Here is a 22,418-nt window from a genome sequence, read left to right on the forward strand (position 1 = left end):
AAAAAAAAAAAAAAAAAAAAAAATGAAAATGCTGATTATTGATTTACATAACAATATTCCCTCTCCATTCACCTACCTGAAGCTTTCTGTCCAGTCCCACACAGGTGGTTTTAGATGTGAACACCAGACCTGTTTAACCTGCTCTGTATCAGCACTTGAGACACTCTGAGGCAAGCACAGACAGACATCTAACTAATGCTGTGGGTATAAATAACAAAAACCACAATCCTGCCCTTTGGAAAACATCTCCCTTCAATCTTCTTGCTCCCTTTCCACTCTTTATCAGGGGGAGAAATTAAACTAATTAGGGGCTGGGCATAGTGGCTCTTGTCTGTAATCCCAGCACTTTGGGAGGCTGAGGAGGGCAGATCACTTGAGGTCAGGAGTTCTAGATCAGCCTGGCCAACATGTTGAAACCCCGTCTGTACTAAAAATACAAAAATTCACCAGTGGCACACGCCTGTAGTTCCAGCTGCTGGGGAGGCTGAGGTGGGAGAATTGCTTGAACCCGGGAGGTGGAGGTTGCAGTGAGCTGAGATTGTGACACTGCACTACAGCCTGGGTGACAGAGCAAGACTCCATCTCAAAAACAAAATAAAACAAAATAAAATAAACCAGTTAGAAATCTTGTCTTTTCTCCACCCTCCTCCTAACCTGAGACTGCTTCCTTCTTGTAAACCTAGTTAGAAATCTTGTCTTTTCTCCACCCTCCTCCTAACCTGAGACTGCTTCCTTCTTGTAAACCTACAGGAATTTGAGGTGAGGTTGAAGAACATTAAAGTTACTCAAATAAAATAAGCCTAGTCACTCAAATTGATTATCCTCTTGATTCACATCTATTTATGCTAGCTGCATATCATTTACATGTTGTTAACTTAGAATCAGAGTAGCAAAAATTGCCTGCAGGCCTTACACTTTTTTTTTCCTCTCTCCTTCTCTCTCTCTTTTCCTCCTCCCCTAAAATGACACTTAGGATGAACCTCAAAGCAGATGCCAGAGCCTGGGAAAATGAAAAAGCTTGAAGAACAGCAGGCTGTCCAGTGCCAGAAAAGATCAGTGATGAAGTGGGGGGTTGGGCAGCTAGCTGGCTAGAGCGGTAAGCCAAAGGAACCCAGGAGTGGACACCCGAGGGTGTGGGGTCTCAGAGGAACTGGGCAGAGCTAAATGGGCTAAGTCTTAAGAGGCAGGAGCAGGAAATGTAATGAAGGGTTTCTTTTTCTTTTTTCTTTTTTTTTGAGATGGAGTCTTGCTCTGTCACCGGGCTATAGTGCGGTGGCGTGATCTCTGCTCACTCCAACCTCCCCCTCCCAGATTCAAGCGATTTTCCTGCCTCTGCCTCCCAAGTAGCTGGGACTACAGGCGCGTGCCACCATGCCCACCTAATTTTTGTATTTTTAGTAGAGATGGGGTTTCACCATGTTGGCCAGAATGGTCTCCATCTCTTGATCTGCCTGCCTCAGCCTCCCACAGTGCTGGGATTACAGGTGTGAGCCACCACGCCCAGCCTGTAATGGAGGATTTCCACTCTACAAGGTCCACTGCTGCTGGGGAGAGCATGCAGTATTTCAGTGTAGGAAAGAATGAGGGAGAGGATACTCAGGCAAATCAAAGTTTCATTCTTTTCCTCCTCTTCCTCAGCTCCTCAAGTCCTACAGTTTCTCTCCAGCTGGAATTATGGTAGTGGACGAGGAAGTTAAAATAGCCCTGGTTCCTCCCTAGTCAGCCGAAAGTTGGAAGAAGCATGTAAAACAGGCATGTAGCTTCAAAAAGACACTCCTCCTCTCCCTAGGAACAAATCCCTTTCTGTCCCCCTCCAATCTCCTTCTCAGTCTGACATACGTCTTCATGCAATCAATTGTTTAGATTTTCTTTCTTTCTTTCTTTCTTTTTTTTTTCTGAGATGGAGTTTTGCTCTTATTGCCCAGTCTGGAGTGCAGTGACACAATCTCCGCTCACTGCAACCTCCGCCTTTAGGGTTCAAGTGATTCTCCTGCCTCAGCTTACCAAGTAGCTGGGATTACAGGTGCCCACCACCATGCCCAGTTAATTTTTTGTATTTTTAGTAGAGATGGGGTTTCATCATGTTGGCCAGGCTGGTCTTGAACTCCTGACGTCAGATGATCCACCCGTCTCAGCCTCCCAAAATGCTGGGATTACAGGCATGAGCCACCACACCCAGCAATAGTTTAGATTTTCATCTCAGAATATGTCAACCATCTCCACAGTGCCCTGTCTACTTGCTCACAAGGAGAGGGGGAGGGTTGCGTGATTTCATTAAAAGGAGGAGGACCACGAAGCATCCCCTTTACATCTCTCTCCTGCCTTAGCTCCTCTAAGCCATCCAGACCTGTCGACCGAAGGTGGAAGGACAGCAGGTGTCAACTCCCCAGAGCCGGAGAGGAAACGGAGAAGGGTGGGAGAAGAGGTGAAGAAGACGATTAAAATAAAGTTTTTACCTTAAAGAAGTGGGCGCTGTTCCAGGACTGAGAAGGAGAGTTCAGCTGTGGCAATGCGATGGGGGAGGTGGGTGCAGTGAGGGGGGCTGCCAGTGCCAATTGCCTTCCAGCTGTCAACGCCTGAGCTTATACAGGTTTACACAGCTTTATGAGCGGCGGTCCTGGCTGGGTTGTGGCTGCTTCCGGACTCACGCCCAGTACTGGGGGCACCGAAGGAGGGCGAAGGCAGGCAGGGGCGCAGCCCAGGTGCTCCAGGTCGCTCAGAGCGTCTTCAGGATTCCTGAGTCGCCGGGTCTAGGACACGCGCTCCAGGCCCTGACTACCAGCTGGTTTTCAAAGGAAGTTTGTGGTTTTTCTTTTCTTCTCTCTCTTTCTTTTTTTTCTCATCGGGACGAAGAAAAATTAGTCAAGGACAAGCTCCCTGGAGGAGGAGGGCCCTGCCCAGCACTGGTGGATTTCCATCAGGGCTTTCTGACCCGGTCAGCAGCTTGGTGATCAGCAGAGAGGGAGAGAGAAACAGGAGAGAAAAACAACAGACCTTTTCTCTTCCCTCCGCCTGCCTCTGGAAGGGACGGAGCGCTTGTGCCTCTCTGGTGAGAACAGGGAAAAGCAAGTGCCCTTGCTGAGTGGGGAGGAGCAGGGCTGGACAGAAGCAGCTTGTTGGATCTGAGGTTTCTCTCTGGGTATGGCAGTCCTTTGCTCCAGATCCACAGAAGCAGGACCAAAGAGCACGATATTTGCATATAATGCTCAATGTTAATGAGTAATGTTAAAAAAAAAAAAAAAGAGAGAGAACCCAGTTCTTTTCCCTCTGGAGCCCTCCAGAGGGCTCCTTTTCAAGTCCTTGCCGTATCTTTTTTAAGTCTGGAAATGAAACTGGTTGGGTTGTGCACCTGGTAGAGCGCAGAGGGTGTGGCAGAAGCCCCAGGCTATGGGAAGAGCGCACAGCAGGGAAAGAACTCGCAGAACAGGCAGGAGATCCAACACCCCCGTGCTCTGGATCTTGGTTCCACCGCAGGCCTCAGCTTCTCATCAGTCACCTCCCCTCAATTTACAGCTGGGGAAGCAAGAAAAGCTGGTGTGAGGTTGATGGTAGGAAAGATAGGGATAGATAAATAAACGCGGGAATATTTGACGGTGAGCTTCCATTTATTTGCAGTACCTGCGCTACCCCGCGGCTGGAAAGGAGCAGTTAAGGGGGGTTGGAACCTAACTCTGCATTTTGAAGGGTTCCCTAGACTCTATGTACAGGACTGCCTGCCACAGGATGAAACTTCAAGCCTGAAACTCTGAAGGCTGAAAGAGCAGTTGGAACAATTAGGGAGGTAGGGAGCAAAAAGCAAAGGTTACAGCCGACCAAGAAAGGAAGGAGAAGATATTTGACGAGACGGTAGAAAAATAAACCAGGCTACAGAGTTGTAAAGGAAGAAGCAGCAAGAGTTGGCAGGAGACTGCAGGTATTAAGTAAACAAGAGGGGTCAAAGATTATTCTAATGTTCTCCTAACATGAACAACCACAAAACTCGTGGCGATTGAGTCCGTTCGGTTAAGGAGAGAATTTCCAGAAAGAAGATGAATATCTGTTCTGCCAAGCGTCATTTAAAATGTCAACCAGAAAGATGTTATACGTAGCCCGATCTGAGAGGGAAAGTTCAGATGCCACAACAGTGGGTTACTGTGACACATACACATTTGTTTGTCAAACGACTGATCCCTCAGAACTCTCCTTCCTTCTGTTGCTAGGGCCATTGCGGAGCTGCGAGACTACGTTTCCCGCGACGACCCGCGCCACGCCCCCTTGGCCTCTCCGGAAAGACGTCCCAGGAGCCTCTGGGCGTAGAGCCCCGCCTCCGCCGCTGGGGGCGGGGCGACGCCGGGCTCGGGAGCGCCCGCTTACGCACTTCCTCCCGGGGTCGGAGGCCGATTCGCCGTGTGGCGGGTTCGAGTCCCGCCTCCTGACTCTGGTCTCTGGCCCCTGAGTCCCGGGCGGGGTGCATTCGCCGGGGAACCTCTCCTCGACCTGGGGCGACGGCGTACTTTGGGCTTCATCATGGAGGACTACCTGCAGGGTTGTCGAGCTGCTCTGCAGGTAACCGATCCCTGTCTGTGACTGTAAGGAATGGAGCACGGGGTCCAGGAAGGACGAAGACTTGGGATCTGGGGGACCCTCGACGATCCGTGTGGAGGGAACACTTATGTTGTGGGGAGGGGGGTTGGGGCCTGATCAGGTTTGGGGCATGAGGAGCGAGAAGCCAGCTTACGAGCGTGAGAATGCTGCTTGCTCCGTCTCCCGGTTTTTGGCTCCCCGCCTTGGGGGTCCGCCCGAGAGCGGGGAGAAGTCTTGGGTCTGAGTCCTGCATTTGAGACTCTGCTTGCTGTCGTCTTGGTCAGTTCCGTCAAAAGGACCAGGACTGTGCCCTCGCCAGCCGAGCCCCGCGAGGTGTGTTTATTCTTTTCTCCCCGCCCCTCTTTCAGTTCTCTGCTCCCAAGGCCTCGCTTGGCCCACTGGCCTCCAGGTGAACCTCGGGGGTGTGGAGGGAACCGGCGCTGACGGCTTTATTTCCTCTGAACGGCAGTTTCTGTCTGGCGGGCTGAACTCATTTCTAGGTTAGAAGTGGTCGTGGTATTTTACTTTGTGATATTGTGCCAGAATTGCTAGCCTTTGCTTACCGGTAATAAGTAAAATAAGCAGCCCAGGATAACTAAGATCTGTGTGTAAACAAACGCTTATCTTGACTTCTGTAAACCACTGAAGTAACAAACAGAATGACAAAAGTCCCCTGGCCCTTGGAATGTCCAGAGACCCCCGCCCTCGTCTCCGCCCAGGAGGTGAAAACTTTAAGTCCGTGTTTTTAAGCCAAACATACAGAATCCATCAAGCATATTTCTTGACCCACAACCAGCATTCCTTTGCCTCCAGGTTTCTCCCTTGGCCTTAACGCACACAAATGACATACAAATTCTCCACCTGGAAGGGATAAGCACAAAGAGTGTTTGGAATCAAAACCATAAATATGACTACTGACTGCTTTGTGGCTTATTCGTGGTGCTCTCTGAGCCAGTTGGACTCACCCAGCCATGCTGAGCCGTCATGAGGCATTAGGCTGTTATCCCAGTTAGCAGCAAAAAGCTAACCAGAGAGAAGCTCCAGGAGGTCACCTGGCCCCTCTACTTTGAGTTATTCTGAAGAAACCTAGACAGATGGTTGGCTGAGCTTTCCTTTTTAGATATCTTAAACTCTACAAATTCTCCTGGGGGACAGATTCTGTTGTTTGTTTATTTGTTTGAGACAAGAGTCTCACTCTGTCACTCAGGCTGGAGTGCAATGGCACAATCTTGGCTCACTGCAACCTCTGCTTCCCGAGTTCAAGTGATTCTCCTGCCTCAGCCCCTTGAGTTAATTAGCTCAGCCCGGCTAATTTTTGTATTTTTAGTAGAGACGGAATTTCACCATGTTGTCCAGACTGGTCTCAAACTCCTGACCTCATGATCCGCCTGCAGTGACCTCCCAAAGTGCTGGGATTACAGGCGTGAGCCATCGTGCCTGGCCCAGATTCTGGTCCTAAACAAATCCTGAAAGTCAGTTAATTCCTGCTGCAGACACAGCTGCTGGAATAAAATGAATTGTCTTCATATTGAATTGGGGAGAAGGTCCGTTTTAACACCAATTACATAGACATTTTCCTTGGGAAAACCAATTTGGGGAAAGTTATTTCAATGCATGAGGCCATTTGGAAGCAATCCCTTTTAGTTACCTCTGATTCCACCACAGGGCACTTATTGGAGGACTAATGTAGAGTTTTATGGCACTGTTCTAAGTGCTAAACACTTAGATTCTCACCCCAAGTAACCCAGATGACTGGTCTCTTTTCCACCATTTGGTAAAGAGCCCTTGGACCTGAAACCTCACCAAATGGTATTTCTTTGCATGCATCTACTCTCCAGCATGTATCCTTCAGAGCCTCCCCCACCCCTAGATTAATAGTGTATTCTCTATTTTTATTCTGTATTTGTTTGTTTATTTATTTTGAGCCAGGGTCTCACTCTGTTGCCCTGGCTGGAGTGCAGTAGTGTGATCACCCCCCAGGCTCAAGTGATCCTCCCACCTCAGCCTCCCATTAAAGCTTCGACTATAGGCATGTGCCACCATGCAGGGCTAATTTTTTGTATTTTTGTAGAGACATGGTCTTGCCATGTTGCCCAGTCTGGTCTCGAACTCCTGGACTCAAGCAATCCCTCTGGCTTGGCTTCCCAGAGTGCTGGAATTACAGGTGTGAGCCACACTGTGCCCGGCCCTAATAGTATATTCTCTACAGCAATATGAAGCTGGAAAAATACTTGATTTTTCCAATACTGCTGGCATCTTAACTTTCCTCTCTCAAGGAGCAAGATCCAGATCTTGTTTTCAAACTTGTGAACTTGTAAAAGATGAGATTGTGTTCTTGGAGCTTTCATCACCACATAGCCTCTCCAGGGCCTGGAGAAATGAGAAAAGTAGCCGGGCACGGTGGCTCAAGTCTGTAATCCCAGCACTTTGGGAGGCCGAGGCGGGTGGATCACGAGGTCAAGAGATCGAGACCATCCTGGTCAACATGGTGAAACCCCGTCTCTACTAAAAATACAAAAAATTAGCTGGGCGTGGTGGCACGTGCCTGTAATCCCAGCTACTCAGGAGGCTGAGGCAGGAGAATTGCCTGAACCCAGGAGACGGAGGTTGCGGTGAGCCGAGATCGTGCCATTGCACTCCAGCCTGGGTAAGAAGAGCAAAACTCCGTCTCAAAAAAAAAAAAAAAAAAAAGAGAAAAGTAGACTCTAGGAAAGTAAGCAGATGAACTGATGGCAAGACATAGTGGTAGATGCCAACAATTTAGATTGCTTTAAATTTTTTTTTTTTTTTTTTTTTTTTGAGATGGAGTCTTGGTCTGTCGCCCAGGCTGAGTGCAGTGGTGCAATCTCAGCTCATTGCAATCTCCACTCTCCAAATTCAGGTGATTCGCCTGCCTCAGCCTCCTGAGTAGCTGGAATTACAAGTGTGCGCCACCATGCCTGGCTAACTTTTGTATTTTTAGTAGAGACAGGGTTTTCACCATGTTGGCCAGGCTAGTCTCGAACTCCTGACCTCAAGTGATCCACCTGCCTTGGCCTCCTAAAGTGCTGGGATTACAGGTGGAGCCAACCATGCCCTGCCTAGATTGCTTTAAATTATAGAAGTAGTAAATGTGCACTTAATGAACAAATTTAAATACCAAAAGGATATGAAATGAAAAAGATAAAGATCCTCTTTCTTTTCTCCTCTCCATCCAGTCTCCAGAGGCCACCCTGTTAGGTTTCTTGTGTAAAGAGAGATGATTTAGACAGATACACTCAAGTTTGAATGTTCCTCTTATAGTTTAATTATAACTTTCAGGAAATCATGAATGCTCCTCTTTACACAGGATAAAGACAGCTGGTAATCCAGCCAAGTCTCCTGTTACTACCACATTTTTAGCATTTGATACCAGAGAAATTTTCGACAGCCTCTGTCACAGGGACAATAGGATGTTCCATTAAAAAAAATTTTTTTTTAATTTAACTAAACGTCCTATTTATGGTGACTCATCTTTCACTTCTAGGAAGGAGGAATCTTTGCTTCAGGGTGGGGCTGCATTGCAGTTTAGGTGTTCATCCAGGAGCCTTTGGATAATGTATTGTGTGCATTTCTCAGGCATGAGGCAGGAATCAGGAGCTGGGTCTCCTTAGAAATGTGCTGTCCTGGCATCAGTATTTTTCCCATTTTCTCTGCTGAGAGGTTTCGTCTCTCTCTGGTTTTCTGTCTTGTTTGCTTTTCTCCCCCATTAACTACTCTGAAGAGTAGTTATCATACCATATTTAGCTTTAGAGGGGAAGTGGTTTACTTTGCCAGTCCTAACCCTCTCCCTGCCCTGTCCTCGAGAGGCCACAAAGAACATATCAGGATAAGAGAGTCATTTCAACTAGTGTGTCTTTAAAAAAAAAAAAAGAAAGAAAGAAAAAAGGTTTGTATTTATTTACTTGTGGCTCTCAGATTGTATTTCTTCCATTGGCAGCTTAGGTTTCCTCATGCTGCTAAGTATAGCTGTATTTTCCCTGAACTCTTTCTCTGATGCTCAGAAAACTGAGGCTGTTGGGCTTGTGCTTTCAGCTGGTGGAGGATGGGCTTGGAATTAAGGGTTACGCATGTTTTTTCTAAAGAAGAGAGTGGCCGGGTGCAGTGGCGCGTGCCTGTAGTCCCAGCTACTCGGGAGGCTGAGGTGGGAGGATCGCTTGAGTCCAGGAGTTCTGGGCTGTAGTGCGCTATGCCGATCGGGTGTCCGAACTAAGTTCGGCATCAATATGGTGACTTCCTGGGAGCGGGGGACCACCAGGTTGCCTAAGGAGGGGTGAACCGGCCCAGGTCGGAAACTGAGATTACAAGCGCCCGCCACCAGGCCTGGCTATTTTTTTTTTTTTTTTTTTTTGAGATGGAGTCTCTATCACCCAAGCTGGAGTGCAGTGTTGCGATCTTGACCCCCTGCAACCTCTGCCTCCCAGGTTCAAGCGATTCTTCTGTCTCAGCCTCCCTGGGACTACAGGTATGCACCACCACACCTGGCTAATTTTTTATGTTTTTAGTAGAGACTAGGTTTCCCCATGTTGGCCAGGCTGGCCTTCTGGGCCTCAGGTAATCCACCCTCCTTGGCCTCCCAAAGTGCTGGGATTATAGGCATGAGCCACTACGCCCCGCTTATTCTTATTTTTATATGAGGAAAATGAGGCTTAGAGGGGCCAAAGTCCTGCAACAAGTAAGAAGCAAAGCTGGGATTCAACCCCAAAGTCTGTAATCTTTTCAAGTAGTAGTTCTGCTTTCAGAGAACAAATAGTGCAAAAGGCAGAGCTGGGAATGTGCACATCATGGTTTGTGGGTGGTGAATAGTCCAGTCAGGCTGGGGTGACAGTGGGTGTTGACAGGGGAGAGGAATGTCGCCACCTCCCTTGGTCACCACAGTTCCAAGATTTGCTTTAAGTCCCAAGTATTCCCCCCCCCTTTTTTTTTTTTTTAAATAAATTGCAGGATCAACTAGGTATTTTCTTTCTTTTTTTTTTTTTTTTTTTGAGACAGCATTTTGCTCTTGTTGCCCAGGCTGGAGTGCAATGGCACGATCTTGGCTCACCGCAACCTCCACCTCCCAGGTTAAAGAGATTCTTCTCCCTTAGCCTCCTGAGTAGCTGGTATTACGGGCGTACACCACCACACCCGACTAATTTTGTATTTTTTTAGTAGAGACAGGGTTTCTCCGTGTTGGTCAGGGTGGTCACGAACTCCCGACCTCAGGGGTCCACCCGCTGCGGGCTCCCAAAGTGCTGGGATTACAGGCGTGAGCCACCACCCGGCCAGTATCCCTTTTGTATTCGTTCCTTTTGATTGCTATCTGGGTTTGGCTGAGCGCAGTGGGTTCGTTGTCCACCTTCCTCCGGAGATGATTTCTCCTGACTTCAGAGCCACGAAGTTGTGTTTGGTCCCTGCTTTGTGCCTGAACATTATCTTCGTGGTGAGGATCTAACTAAGGCGGATTCAGCCGCTGCTTGCAGTGAAGCAACACTGATGTAGTGTGGAAAGGTCCTCCAGCGTCTCTTTGGACCCAGCAGTAGGTCTCTCCTGCTTGCTCTGCCTTTTCTCTGCTCCTCCTCCCTTTTTCCTCCAGAATCAGGGCCATATGCCTCATGTTTATATAGTCTCCTCTCCAGAGAACACTCGCTCCACCTAACGGCTTCAGTGAGCAAGTCATTTCTGCTGCTGCTTATCCCCACAGTCATCTGGGCCATTCTTGGTCTCCAGAAAACAGAGGTCTCTGGTATCAGGGGAGTTGTTATAGGATTCGGATATTGGGCAGAATTCTCTTACTGCTTTGGAAAAAAGTAACAAATCCCCCTTATCCAGTATTGTTCAGTATCCATGGGCCTTTGCTGCCACACTCTTGAAGCAGACTTAGAGAAATAGGCATGGGGAGGACCTCAGGGCAAGCTTCCCTAGGGGCCCTTTGGCCAGAACCCGGACAGATATCCTGTCTTCTGTATTTCTATCCAGGGATGGGAGTAAGAGATGGGGAAGAGGGTGGTTTAAAAACAAAAACCTATCTCATAACTGGATAGGGCAATTGATATCACCAAAGTCTTCTAAAATCACCCCTTTCGAGCTGTGCCTTTCCAGTTGGGGAAGAGGAGTGATATCCTGTATAGGGAAGAAGATTCTGGGCTTCCCTAGATTCCTCTTTTTTCCTAAAGTTACATTAGTTGATGACTGTTCTTTGCTATGTGTTACTCCTCTGAACCTTCCCACTTTGCTAAACGCTTGTGTCTAGCAAATATTCCCTGAATGAAGAAGTCAGAGTATATGGATTTTCACCTTCCTGTAACCCAGTAGTTCTCAACTGGGGGTGGTTTTGCCCTCCAGGAAACATTCAGCAAGTCTGGAGACATTTTTGTTTGTCATGACTTAGGGTGCTACTGGCATCCATGTGGGTAGAGGCTAGGGATGCTGCCAAATATCCTATAATGCACAGGATAGCCTCCACAAAAAAAGAATTATCCAGCTGGGCATCGTGGCTTATGCCTGTAATCCTAGCATTTTGGGAGGCTGAGGCAGCTGGATCACTTGAGCCCACGAGTTCAAGACCAGCCTGCACAACACGGTGAAACCCCATCTCAACAAAAAATACAAAAATTTGGCCAGGCACGGTGGCTCACGTCTGTAATCCCAGAACTTGAGGAAGCCAAGGGGGGCGGATCACCTGAGGTCAGGAGTTCAAGACAAGCCTAGCCAACATGGTGAAAACCTGTCTCAGTAAGAAATACGGCCGGGCGCGGTGGCTCACGCCTGTAATCCCAGCACTTTGGGAGGCCGAGGCGGGTGGATCACGAGGTCAAGAGATTGAGACCATCCTGGTCAACATAGTGAAACCCCCTCTCTACTAAAAATACAAAAATTAGCTGGGCATGGTGGCGTGTGCCTGTAATCCCAGCTACTCAGGAGGCTGAGGCAGGAGAATTGCCTGAACCCAGGAGGCAGAGGTTGCGGTGAGCCGAGATTGCGCCATTGCACTCCAGCCTGGGTAACAAGAGCGAAACTCTTGTCTCAAAAAAAAAAAAAAAGAAAGAAATACAAAAATTAGCCTAGTGTGGTTGTGCACACCTATAATCCCAGCTACTCAGGAGGCTGAGGCGGGAGAATCACTTGAACTCGGGAGGCGGAAGTTGCTGTGAGCCCAGATTGCGCCACTATACTCCAGCCTGGGTGACAAAGTGAGACTCCATCTCAAAAAAAAAAAAAAAAAGTCAGGGATGGTGGTAGATGCCTGTAGTCCCAGCTAGTCAGGAGGCTGAGGTGGGAGGATCACCTGAGTCTGGGAAGTGGAGTCTGCAGTGAGCCATGATTGTGCCACTGCACTCCAGCCTGGATTACAGAGTAAGACCCTGTCTCAAAAAGTAAAAATAAAAAAAATGAAAAAGAATTATCTAGTCTAAAATACCAGTCATGCTGTAATTGAGAAACCCTGCTATATTTAGTGTGTCTCATTTTGTCTCTCTCATCTCATCCTCTCTCAGAATCAGGCTGAGATAGAAGTTCAAAAGTAAACTGGTGGGCCAAGCACGGTAGCTCACGCCAAAACTTTGGGAGGCCAAGGTGGGCGGATCACTGGAGGTCAGGAGTTCGAGACCAGCCTGGGCATCATGGCATGTGCCTGTAATCCCAGCTACTCAGGAGGCTGATGCAGGAAAATCGCTTGAACACAGGAGGTGGAGGTTGCAGTAAGACAAGACAGTACCACTGCACTCCAGCCTGGGCAACAGAGTAAGACCCTATCTAAAAAAAAAAGAGGAAGCTCGTAAGAGAGAAGTATTGTGCCCTATGCTGAGCCGTAGGCTTTATGGTCTCATTCCACCTAGCAGAATGTTTATACCTGGAGTGAAATAATTTAAGTACCTGCTACATCAGGTTAAGGATTAAATGATTGATTAACACATCATTAAATATTAGAATAATGCCTGGCACACTCAATACATGCTTAAAAACAAAACAAAAACCAAGACGCTGTCTCCCCAATTTTGGGTACTCTAGTTTTAGTATATTTTATTTTATTTATTTACTTTTTGGAGACAGAATTTCACTCTTGTTGCCTAGGCTGGAGTGCAATGGTGTGATCTTGATTCACTGTAACCTCTGCCTCCTGTGTTCAAGTGATTTTCCTGCCTCAGCCTCCCAAGTAGCTGGGATTATAGGTGCCCGACATCACACAGGCTAATTTTTATATTTTTAGTAGAAATGGGGTTTCACTATGTTGGCCAGGCTTGTCTGTAACTCCTGGCCTCAGGTGATCCACTCGCCTCAGCCTCCCAAAGTGTTGGGATTACAGGCGTGAGCCACTGTACCTGGCCTAGTATATTTTATTTAAAACTCTGAAAGCTAAGGATTTGTAAGGGAGTAGGTTAAAAATAGCAGATATCCCCCACCCAGACTTCATAGCAGCTGGACTTTTCATGCTTTAAAGAGAGAAGTTCTATGGTGGCTCACGCCTGTAATCCCAGCACTTTGAGACGCAGGTGGATCACCTATGGTCAGGAGTTTTAGACCAGCCTGGCCAACCTGGTGAAACCCCGCCTGCACTAAAAATACAAAAAATTAGCTGGACATTGTGGCAGGCACCTGTAATCCCAGCTACTTGGGAGGCTGAGTCAGGAGAATCGCTTGAACCCAGGAGGCAGAGGTTGTAGTGAACTGAGATCACACCATTGCACTCCAGCCTGGGCAAAAAGAGTGAAACTCTGTCTCAAAATTTAAAAAAATAAAAAGAGAAGTCCTAGCAGCAGCAACTGTTCTTACTTTAATCTGAACCTGCTGGGAAAAGTATCTGCTTGGATTGTGAAAGGTAGTGGTTATATATGGTTATCATTGGGCCTCAGAGTAGGGGGAGTTTTCCTGGACATCTGGATAATGGACTAGATCTTATTTTTAACCTTTATTCTTAAAGCCTTTTCACCTGTTCTCATGATTTAGAAGTGTAAGCATTCTTTTCCCTATTATGAAAATGGGAAGAAAAAAAATCAACCAGGGTTGATATACCCAAAAGCATACCTTGAATATATCAGCTACCCTAAATCCCCTTTTTTGACTATTTGAGTGTCCAAAGAAGTATAAGAAATCAGAAGTTTGTTTACTGCTCTGTAAGTTAACATTCAAGGATACAGGAGGAAAGAATACTTTTCTACAAACTGGATATATGTAGAATGCTATAAGCTTAGCTGAAACACTTAAAGCCATTCATGGAATGGGGACCCATTAGATTATTTGACCTACCTCCTCTGTGAAAATCAATGAGAGGAAGTATATGAAGCCCTACATGAGTATAACGTAAATGGAGAGGCCAGGCGCAGTGGCTCACACCTATAATCCCAGCACTTTCAGAGGCCAAGGCGGATAGATTTCTTGAGCCCAGGAGTTCAAGACCAGCCTGTGCAACAGGGCAAAAATCCCGTCTCTACAAAAAATACAAAACGTTAGCTGAGCATGGTGGTGTTTGCCTGTAGTTCCAGCTACATGGGAGGATCAATTGAGCCCAGCAGGAGATTGAGGCTGCAGTGAGCCTTCATCCTGCTACTGCACTCCAGCCAGGGTGACAGAGAAAAAACCCTGTCTCAAAAGTATGTATATTATTTTTTTTTTAATGATAAGTGGAAATGGATAGAGATACTTTTGTTAGTTTCCCATTTTCCTTCCTCTCCAGGAGTCCCGACCTCTACATGTTGTGCTTGGAAATGAAGCCTGTGATTTGGACTCCATGGTATCTGCTCTCGCCCTGGCTTTTTACCTAGCAAAGGTAGGTTAAAAAAAGGTAACACCTAGGATCCGAGTCCCTTCGAATGAAAAGATCTGGATTCAAAACCCAGCTCTGCCACTTATCAGCATTTAGCATTGGGTAAATTAAATCCCTTAACTTTGCTGAGTCTCATGCGACCATCTATAAAATCTAAAATATTTTCAAGTGTTCCTCTGAGGAAAAAATGAGTAAATATATTTTGAGGGTTTGTAAACCATAAAGTGATATTCAAACAGTGTGTTACTGAGTTCCTTATATGTATCAGCGATCTAGCATGTATTCCTCCGCCTAGGTTAGTCCTTGAGGACTAATAATTCCTTCTCTGTAGCACTGCATCTAGAACTAGGCCTTTACTATGAGTTCCTTGTTGACCTTCATTTATTGCTAAGAAGGAGGAAGGGCGAGATTCATCCTTCAAGAGTCATAGACTGAGTACTTGTGGCTTTGAGAAAGGTGGTAACTTATTTAAGTATGTCTCCTTTGATCCCAATAGTCTTGTTACTTTTTCCTGTCATTATAAAACTTTGTGATACCTTTTTGCTTTCCTATCTAGACAAATGAGGCCGAGGAAGTCTTTGTGCCGGTTTTAAATATAAAACGTTCTGAGCTACCTCTGCGAGGTGACATCGTCTTCTTTCTTCAGAAGGTTCATATTCCAGAGAGCATCTTGATTTTTCGGGACGAGATTGACCTCCATGCATTGCACCAGGCTGGCCAACTCACCCTCATCCTTGTTGACCATCATATCTTACCCAAGTAAGCCCAAGGAAATTAAATTGACACCTATCATGTACCATGTTGGGCTTTGATGAGTGAGATATAAAGAGAGGAAGAAAGAGTTTTTGCTTTCAGGGATCTAATAGGCTAATCATAATTGATAGGTCATATCAGAAATAGAAAATCAAAATATTGTCGGTTCTGCAGTTATATGTATATCTACAGCATAAAGACATACAGTACCCTATAATAATAAAAAGAAATAGAACATGGTCAAGTTCAAACTAAAGGATAGCTCAAAAATCATTTAAATCTGCCTTCGGTATCATTATTTTAAGATTTTGTGGGCTGGATGTAGTGGCTCATGCCTGTAATCCTAGCACTTTAGGAGGCCAAGGCAGCTGGATCCATTAAGCTCAGGAGTTCAAGCCCAGCCTGAGCAACATGGTGAAACCATGTCTTTACAAAAAATTTTTAAAAATTGGTCAGGCATGGTAGTACATGCCTGTGGTCCCTCAGGAGATTGAGGTAGGAGGATCACTTGAGCTCAGGAAGTCGAGGCTGCAGTAAGCCAAGATCACATCACTGTGATCTGGAGTGGCGTGATCTCAGTTTATTGCAACCTCCACCTCCTGGGTTCAAGTGATTCTCCTGCTTCAGCCTCCCAAGTAGCTGGAACTACAGGTATGCACCACCATGCCCAGATAATTTTGGTATTTTTAGTAGAGACGGGGTTTCATTATGTTGGCCAGGCTGATCTTGAACTCCTGACCTCGTGATCCGCCTACCTCGCCCTCCCAAAGTGCTGGGATTACAGCACTTTGGATTTTTAATTTTTAAAAAGTGGCCTGGTGTGGTGGCTCACGCCTGGTGGCTCACTCCAGCCTGGGAGACAGAGGGAGATCCTGTCTCAAAAAAAAAAAAAAAAAAAGATTCTGAGACAGCTTTATAATAGAAACCTTAGAAAATGTTTGCAATTCTGTTTTTGTTTGTTATTATTTATTTTTGTACTTATTAATTTTTTTGGAAAACAGGGTCTTGCTCTATTGCCCAGGCTCAAATTAATTTTTGTACTTATTTATTAATTTTTTTAGAAAACAGGGTCTTGCTATATTGCCCAGGTCTCACATTCCTAGGCTTGCCAGGCATGGTGGCTCACACCTGTAATCCCAGCCCTTTGGGAGGCCGAGGTGGGCAGATCACCTGAGGTCGGGAGTTTGAGACCAGCCTGACCAACATGAAGAAATCCCATCCCTACTTAAAATACAAAATTAGCTGGGCGTGGTGGTGCATGCCTGTAATCCCAGATACTTGGGAGGCTGAGGCAGGAGAATCGCTTGAGCCCTGGAGGTGGAGGTTGTGGTGAGCTGAGATTGCACTATTGCACTCCAGCCTGGGTAAGAAGAGTGAAACTCCATTTCACAAAAAAAAAAAAAAAAAAAAATTAAAATTAGAATTAAAAAAAAAAGAATTCCTAGGCTTAAGCTGTCTTCCTGCCTCTGCCTCCCTAAGTGCTAGATTACAGGTGTGAGCTACCACATCTGGTCTGCAACTCTATTTTTAATTTTAATTTTAATTTATTTATTTTACTTTATTATTATTTTTTGAGATGAAGTCTCACTCTGTCACCCAAGCTGGAGTGCAGTCACGCAATTTCAGCTCACTGCAACCTGCACCTCCTGGGTTCAAGTGATTCTCCTGCCTCAGCCTCCCCAGTAGTTGGGATTACAAGTATGTGTTACCATACCCAGCTAATTTTTTGTATTTTTAGTAGAGATGCGGTTTCACCATGTTGGCCAGGCTGGTCTTGAACTCCTGACCTCAAATCATCCACTCACCTCAGCCTCCCAAAGTGCTGGGATTACAGGCATGAACCACCACGCCTAGGCTGGCTAATTTTTTTTTTTTTTTTGTAGAGATGGGGGTCTTGCTTTGTTGCCTAGTCTGGTCTTGAACTCCTGGCCTCAAATGATCCTCCCACTTCAGCTTCTCAAAGTGCTGAGCCACCACGCCCAGCTAGTAGTAAACGCTTCTTTAACGGATGAAGTTGAGACAGAGTCCCAGTTTTCATGCTTTCAGTCAAGGAGAGGGAACTAAGCAAACAGATCATTATAATGGGTGTTAGAGGTCAGTGATAACTGTCATCTCTAGGGAACAGTAGGTACAAGAAGGATAGACTGGTTCAGTACACCAGAAGGAAGGCGAGAACATCAGGAAAGTTTTCCTGGCAGAGGTGACCCTTAATCTCAGTCTTTTTAAAAATTTATTTTATGGCTGGGCGTAGTGGCTCACACCTGTGATCCAAGCACTTTGGAGGCCAAGGCGGGCGGATCACCTGAGGTTGGGAGTTCAAGACCAGCCTGACCAACATGGTGAAACCCTGTCTTTAAAAAAATAATAATAATAATAATAAAAAAATTTTATTTTATTTTTCATTTTAAAGATATATATATATATGTATTTTTTTTATGGAACACTTCACAAATGTGTGTGTCATCCTTGCTCAGGGGCCTCGCTAATCTCTGTATCATTCCAATTTTAGTGCATGTGCTGCTGAAGCGAGCATTGATCTCAGTCTTAAAAGAGGACTAGGTGTTTGCTTGGTGAATGGAAAGGGAAGAGGGCAAGTGGTTAGGAAAGGCATTCCAGGCAGAGGGAGTAATGAATAGAAGCAAATGCAGGCAGGCATGAAATAGCGTGGTGAGCTAGGGGAACTAGAATTTGTTTTGCACAGCTGGATCATAAAATCTGAGGAAGAAGTAGGACATGGAAAAAGATGAGACAGAGGCAGGCAGGAGGCAGATTATGGAGGCCTTGCAGGCCCTTCTAAGTAGATTGGATTTTATTTTAAGCAATGGGGAGCTATTTTAAATTATATTTATTCTGGGTCCTAAAATAATCAGATTTTCTTTTTTCAAATGATCACTCAGGCCACTTTGTGAAGGACAGCCCAGGAAGGCTTTTGGTTGGATGCAGGTGATTGATTAAGAGACTATTGGAATAGTCCAGACGAGAGATATTGAGGGCCTAGAACAGGGCAGTAACAGAGAGTTAGAAACTAGGGCACGGATAGGGATTAAGATAGAATTCACAGGACCTGGTGACCCACATGGAATCTGAGTGTTGAGTGGGTTGTAAAAATAGGAGAGATTTGTTGGGTAGCAAGGCTGTAGGACTGGAAAGGCAACACTAAAGGACAGCAAATGTGGGCGTAAGATATTTGTAGCAGATGCTTCACAGAATTCGCTTATACACTATTTAAAGATGACTCCAATTATAACATTAAAGACAAGAACTGAGAGGAGTGAGGCAGAGGTAAAATGACCAAAGGTCAGTTTTAAATGCTTACCTGGCAGATCACCTGAGGTCAGGAGTTCAAGACCAGCCTGGTCAACATGGCGAAACCCCATCTCTACTAAAAAGACAAAAAAATTAGCAGGCGTAGTGGTGGGGGCCTGTAATCCCAGCTACTTGGAAGGCTGAGGCAGGAGAATCACTTGAACCCAAGGGGCGGAGGTTGCAGTAAGCCAAGATAGCACCATTGCACTTCAGCCTGGGTGACAAGAGTGAAACTCTGTCTCAAAAAAAAAAAAAAAAAAGCTTGCCTAAGACATCTGTGCTTTCCTTGATGGGTGGGGTGGAGATTGGTTAGAAGCAGCTGGAATGTCCCTACCTATCTTTTTTTCTATTTTCCCGTACCCTCCCCTCCACAGAAGTGATGCAGCCCTAGAGGATGCCGTAGCAGAGGTGCTAGACCATCGGCCCATCGAGCAGAAACACTGCCCTCCCTGCCATGTTTCAGTTGAGCTGGTGGGGTCCTGCGCTACGCTGGTGACCGAGAGAATCCTGCAGGGGGCACCAGAGATCTTGGACAGGCAAACTGCAGCCCTTCTGCATGGTGAGGGTAGCTTCTCGATTGGAACCTGAGTAGTTCTATTCCTATCCCTGAGATGGGAGGGTGGAAAAGTCTAGACTCTTCCAGCCTAACCATATGCTATCAGAGCCATTCAGTTCCTACCAAAGGATGGGATTCTTTTGGGAGACAATTAAGCATCTGTTTAAAGGCCTGTGGGATACTTGTCGGGGAAAGTACAGGGCAACAGACCAAGAAGCTTCCTGTTGGCATCATTTTATGATGGAAGGAGGACTCGCCAAAGCAACAGGAAACAGATTCTAATACCAATTCTTCCAGGAAATAGTGAGGCGACCTTGAGCAAATCTCTTAACCTTTCTTGTTCTCATTTTTCCACTTATTAAAAAAAAAAAGAGAGAGAGAGAGTTGGACTAGACTGTCTCTTCCAACTTAGAAGATTCTTTGATGGGATTCGGCCTACTGAAGAGGTGTGTCTCTCTCTGACTAGGCTGTAAAATCTCCAGGGATTGAGATGCTCAGGCTTTCTACCTTTTCCCCATTTCCCTACCTACATTTTAGTTTGGATTTGGGAGGTCTCAGGACACAGTCAGTCCCAGTTTCTCATTTTGCTTTCAGAGAGTTTGCTGTGCAAATAACTGTATTGTGTTCATTTGGTGTGAAGGTTATGTATGTTCTGGTGGGCGTGTGTGGAGGGTCACAGGATTCAAGTTCCACCATCTCCCTTCTCCACAGGAACCATCGTCCTGGACTGTGTCAACATGGACCTTAAAATTGGAAAGGCAACCCCAAAGGACAGCAAATATGTGGAAAAACTAGAGGCCCTTTTCCCAGATCTACCCAAGAGAAATGATATATTTGATTCCCTGCAAAAGGCAAAGTTTGATGTATCAGGTATGAAGTGTTAACTGCCTTTTCTACCTCCCAGATGGAAAATTGGAAGGCAAGCCTTGTTCATTATATTCTTTTTATTTTTATTTATTTTTTTTTTTTTGAGAGAGAGTCTTGCTGTGTTGCCCAGGCTGGAGTGCAGTGGCACAATCTCGGCTCACCATAACTTCCACCTCCCAAGTTCAAGCGATTCTCCTGACTCAGCCTCTCAAATAGCTGGGATTACAGGTGCCCACCACCATGCCCAGCTAATTTTTGTGATTGTGGTACAGACAGGGTTTCAACATGTTGGCCAGGCTGGTATCAAACCCCCGACCTCAGGTGATCTGCCCACCTCAGCCTCCCAAAATGCTGTGATTACAGGCGTGAGCCACCACACCCAGCCAATTATTTAAATCTTATACCAGAGAGAAACAAGGTAGCATATTAGCCTAAGCATGAAATAGCATTTACTGGATTGTTCTAACCTGGCTCTTGGTTAGAATGAGAAGGAATGTATTAAGAAGCTTAGGCTGGGTGAGGTGGCTCACAACTGTAATCCCAGCCCTTTGGGAGGCCAAGGCAGGCAATCACCTGAGGTCAGGAGTTCAAGACCAGCCTGACCAACATGGAGAAACCCCATCTCTACTAAAAATACAAAATTAGCCAGGCATGGTGGCACATGCCTATAATCCCAGCTACTTGGGAGGCCGAGGCAGGAGAATCACTTAAACCCAAAAGGCGGAGGTTGCAGTGAGCCAAGATCGAGCCATTGCTCTCCAGCCTGGGCAACAAGAGCAAAACCCCATCTCAAAAAAAAAACACCTCAGAAGGGCCAGGTGCAGTGGCTCATGCCTGTAATCCCAGCACTTTGGGAGGCTGAGGTGGGTGGATCACATGAGGTCAGGAGTTCGGGACTAGCCTGGCTGACATGGTGAAACCCTGTTTCTACTAAAAATACAAAAAATTAGCTGGGTGCGATGGTGCGCACCTGTAATCCCAGATACTTGGGAGGCTGAGGCAGGAAAATCACTTGAACCCAGGAAGCAGAGGTTGCAGTGAGCCAAGATGACGCCATTGCACTCCAGCTTGGGCAACAAAAGTGAAACTCCATCTCAGAAAAAAAAAGAGACTCGGAGGTTCTAGTCTATTCAAAGAATGTAGGACATATACATAAAATATGCTAAGAGTGTGCTAAATTATCAGAGTGAAATCTATAGAATTGGTTAGGGAGGCAAAAGAAATATTTTGTGAGTATACAAAAGAGAAAGAAAGAGAACAAAAAAACTTCCATATTCTTCTACCCAGCTACCACCTGTTGACATAAAAAAGAAGAAAGAGAGAAAGGAATCACATGCAAACAGTATAGGAAGGGGGAAAAATCCAAAGTAAAATCCTCTGTTCTGGGTTTTGCCCTTCTCTCCAAAGTTCCTTGCTGTAAAGGTAACTATTGTCACCAATTACTTAAGATGATTTTTGATTATGTAATTACATTTTCTTTCTTTCTTTTTTTTTTTTTTTTTTTTGAGATGGAGTCCAGGTTCAAGTGATTCTCCTGCCTCAGCCTCCTGAGTAGCTGAAATTATAGGCACCCACCACCACACCCAGCTAATTTTTTTTGTATTTTTAGTATTTTCACCATGTTGGCCAGGCTGGTCCCAAACTCCCAACTTCAGGTGATCTGCCCACCTCAGCCTCCCAATGTGCTAGGATTACAGGCCTGAGCCACTGTGCCCAGCTGTGATTACATTTTCAATTATCTCCTGCATTCATTGCCCCAAAGAGAGGTTATGTTTTTCCTTTTCCGTCCTTGACCCATCTGGCTGTCCTGACCTTCTTGGTCTTGGGACCGTGACCTCCCCTGTTTAACCTCTAGTCTCATGTCTGCTTCCTAGGACTGACCACTGAGCAGATGCTGAGAAAGGACCAGAAGACTATCTATAGACAAGGCATCAAGGTGGCGATTAGTGCAATATATATGGATTTGGAGGTAAGAGCAAGTTGTGGCTGTGGGTGGGAAGAGAAAGCCTTTAGCTATGCATATTATGCATGTAACCTTGCTCCTCACACCTGGCTTACCTCCAAAATGTATCTTGTGTCTGTCTCCTTGTCTCCACCTCCCCTGTGACTACCAGAATCCAACATCTCTCACTGCACCACTGTACTAGCCTCGGTACTGGTTTCCCTGCCTCCGCTTTTGCGTCCCTACAAACCATTCTCCCTACAGTAGCCAGAGTGGTGTTTTTTTGTTTTTTTGTTTTTTTTTTTTTTTTTTTTTTTTTTTTTTTTTTTTTTCGGACGGAGTTTCGCTTTTGTTACCCAGGCTGAAGTGCAATGGCGCGATCTCGGCTCACCGCAACCTCTGCCTCCTGGGTTCAGGCAATTCTCCTGCCTCAGCCTCCTGAGTAGCTGGGATTACAGGCACGCACCACCATGCCCAGCTAATTTTTTGTATTTTTAGTAGAGACGGAGTTTCACCATGTTGACCAGGATGGTCTCGATCTCTTGACCTCGTGATCCACCCACCTCGGCCTCCCAAAGTGCTGGGATTACAGGCTTGAGCCACCACGCCGGGCCCAGAGTGGTGTTTTATAATTTTTTTTTTTTTTGAGAGAGAGTCATGCTCTGTTGCCC

General features: G+C 46.0%; 1 protein-coding gene, 1 long non-coding RNA gene and 1 other non-coding gene across 5 annotated transcripts in view; 2 read left to right on the top strand and 1 right to left on the bottom strand.

Moving 5' to 3' along the window:
• The first annotated feature begins 2,108 nt into the window (after positions 1 to 2,108).
• LOC116542479 lies at positions 2,109 to 3,859 on the top strand. Its single transcript, XR_004265238.1, has 2 exons — positions 2,109 to 3,049; positions 3,616 to 3,859. It is a non-coding gene; the product is annotated as an uncharacterized LOC116542479 (long non-coding RNA).
• Positions 3,860 to 4,087: 228 nt separating this feature from the next.
• PRUNE1 (prune exopolyphosphatase 1) overlaps positions 4,088 to 22,418 on the top strand; it is a 29,168-nt gene continuing 10,837 nt past the window's right edge. The window contains exons 1-6 of one of the 3 annotated variants that reach the window (XM_032267424.1): positions 4,088 to 4,545; positions 14,234 to 14,326; positions 14,880 to 15,082; positions 18,757 to 18,941; positions 19,650 to 19,808; positions 21,680 to 21,774. In XM_032267424.1, coding sequence (XP_032123315.1) covers positions 4,507 to 4,545; positions 14,234 to 14,326; positions 14,880 to 15,082; positions 18,757 to 18,941; positions 19,650 to 19,808; positions 21,680 to 21,774 — 774 coding nt within the window. In that variant the 5' untranslated portion in view covers positions 4,088 to 4,506. Of the gene's footprint in view, positions 4,897 to 14,233; positions 14,327 to 14,879; positions 15,083 to 18,756; positions 18,942 to 19,649; positions 19,809 to 21,679; positions 21,775 to 22,418 lie in introns of all 3 variants that reach the window. The other 2 variants (XM_032267425.1, XM_032267426.1) reach the window with 2 other exon arrangements.
• On the bottom strand, positions 17,506 to 17,609 carry LOC116542557. Its single transcript, XR_004265263.1, has one exon. It is a non-coding gene; the product is annotated as a U6 spliceosomal RNA (small nuclear RNA).

Source organism: Sapajus apella, unplaced genomic scaffold, assembly GCF_009761245.1.
Source record: "Sapajus apella isolate SASKATOON/1434 unplaced genomic scaffold, GSC_monkey_1.0 scaffold169, whole genome shotgun sequence".
Taxonomy (NCBI): domain Eukaryota; kingdom Metazoa; phylum Chordata; class Mammalia; order Primates; family Cebidae; genus Sapajus; species Sapajus apella.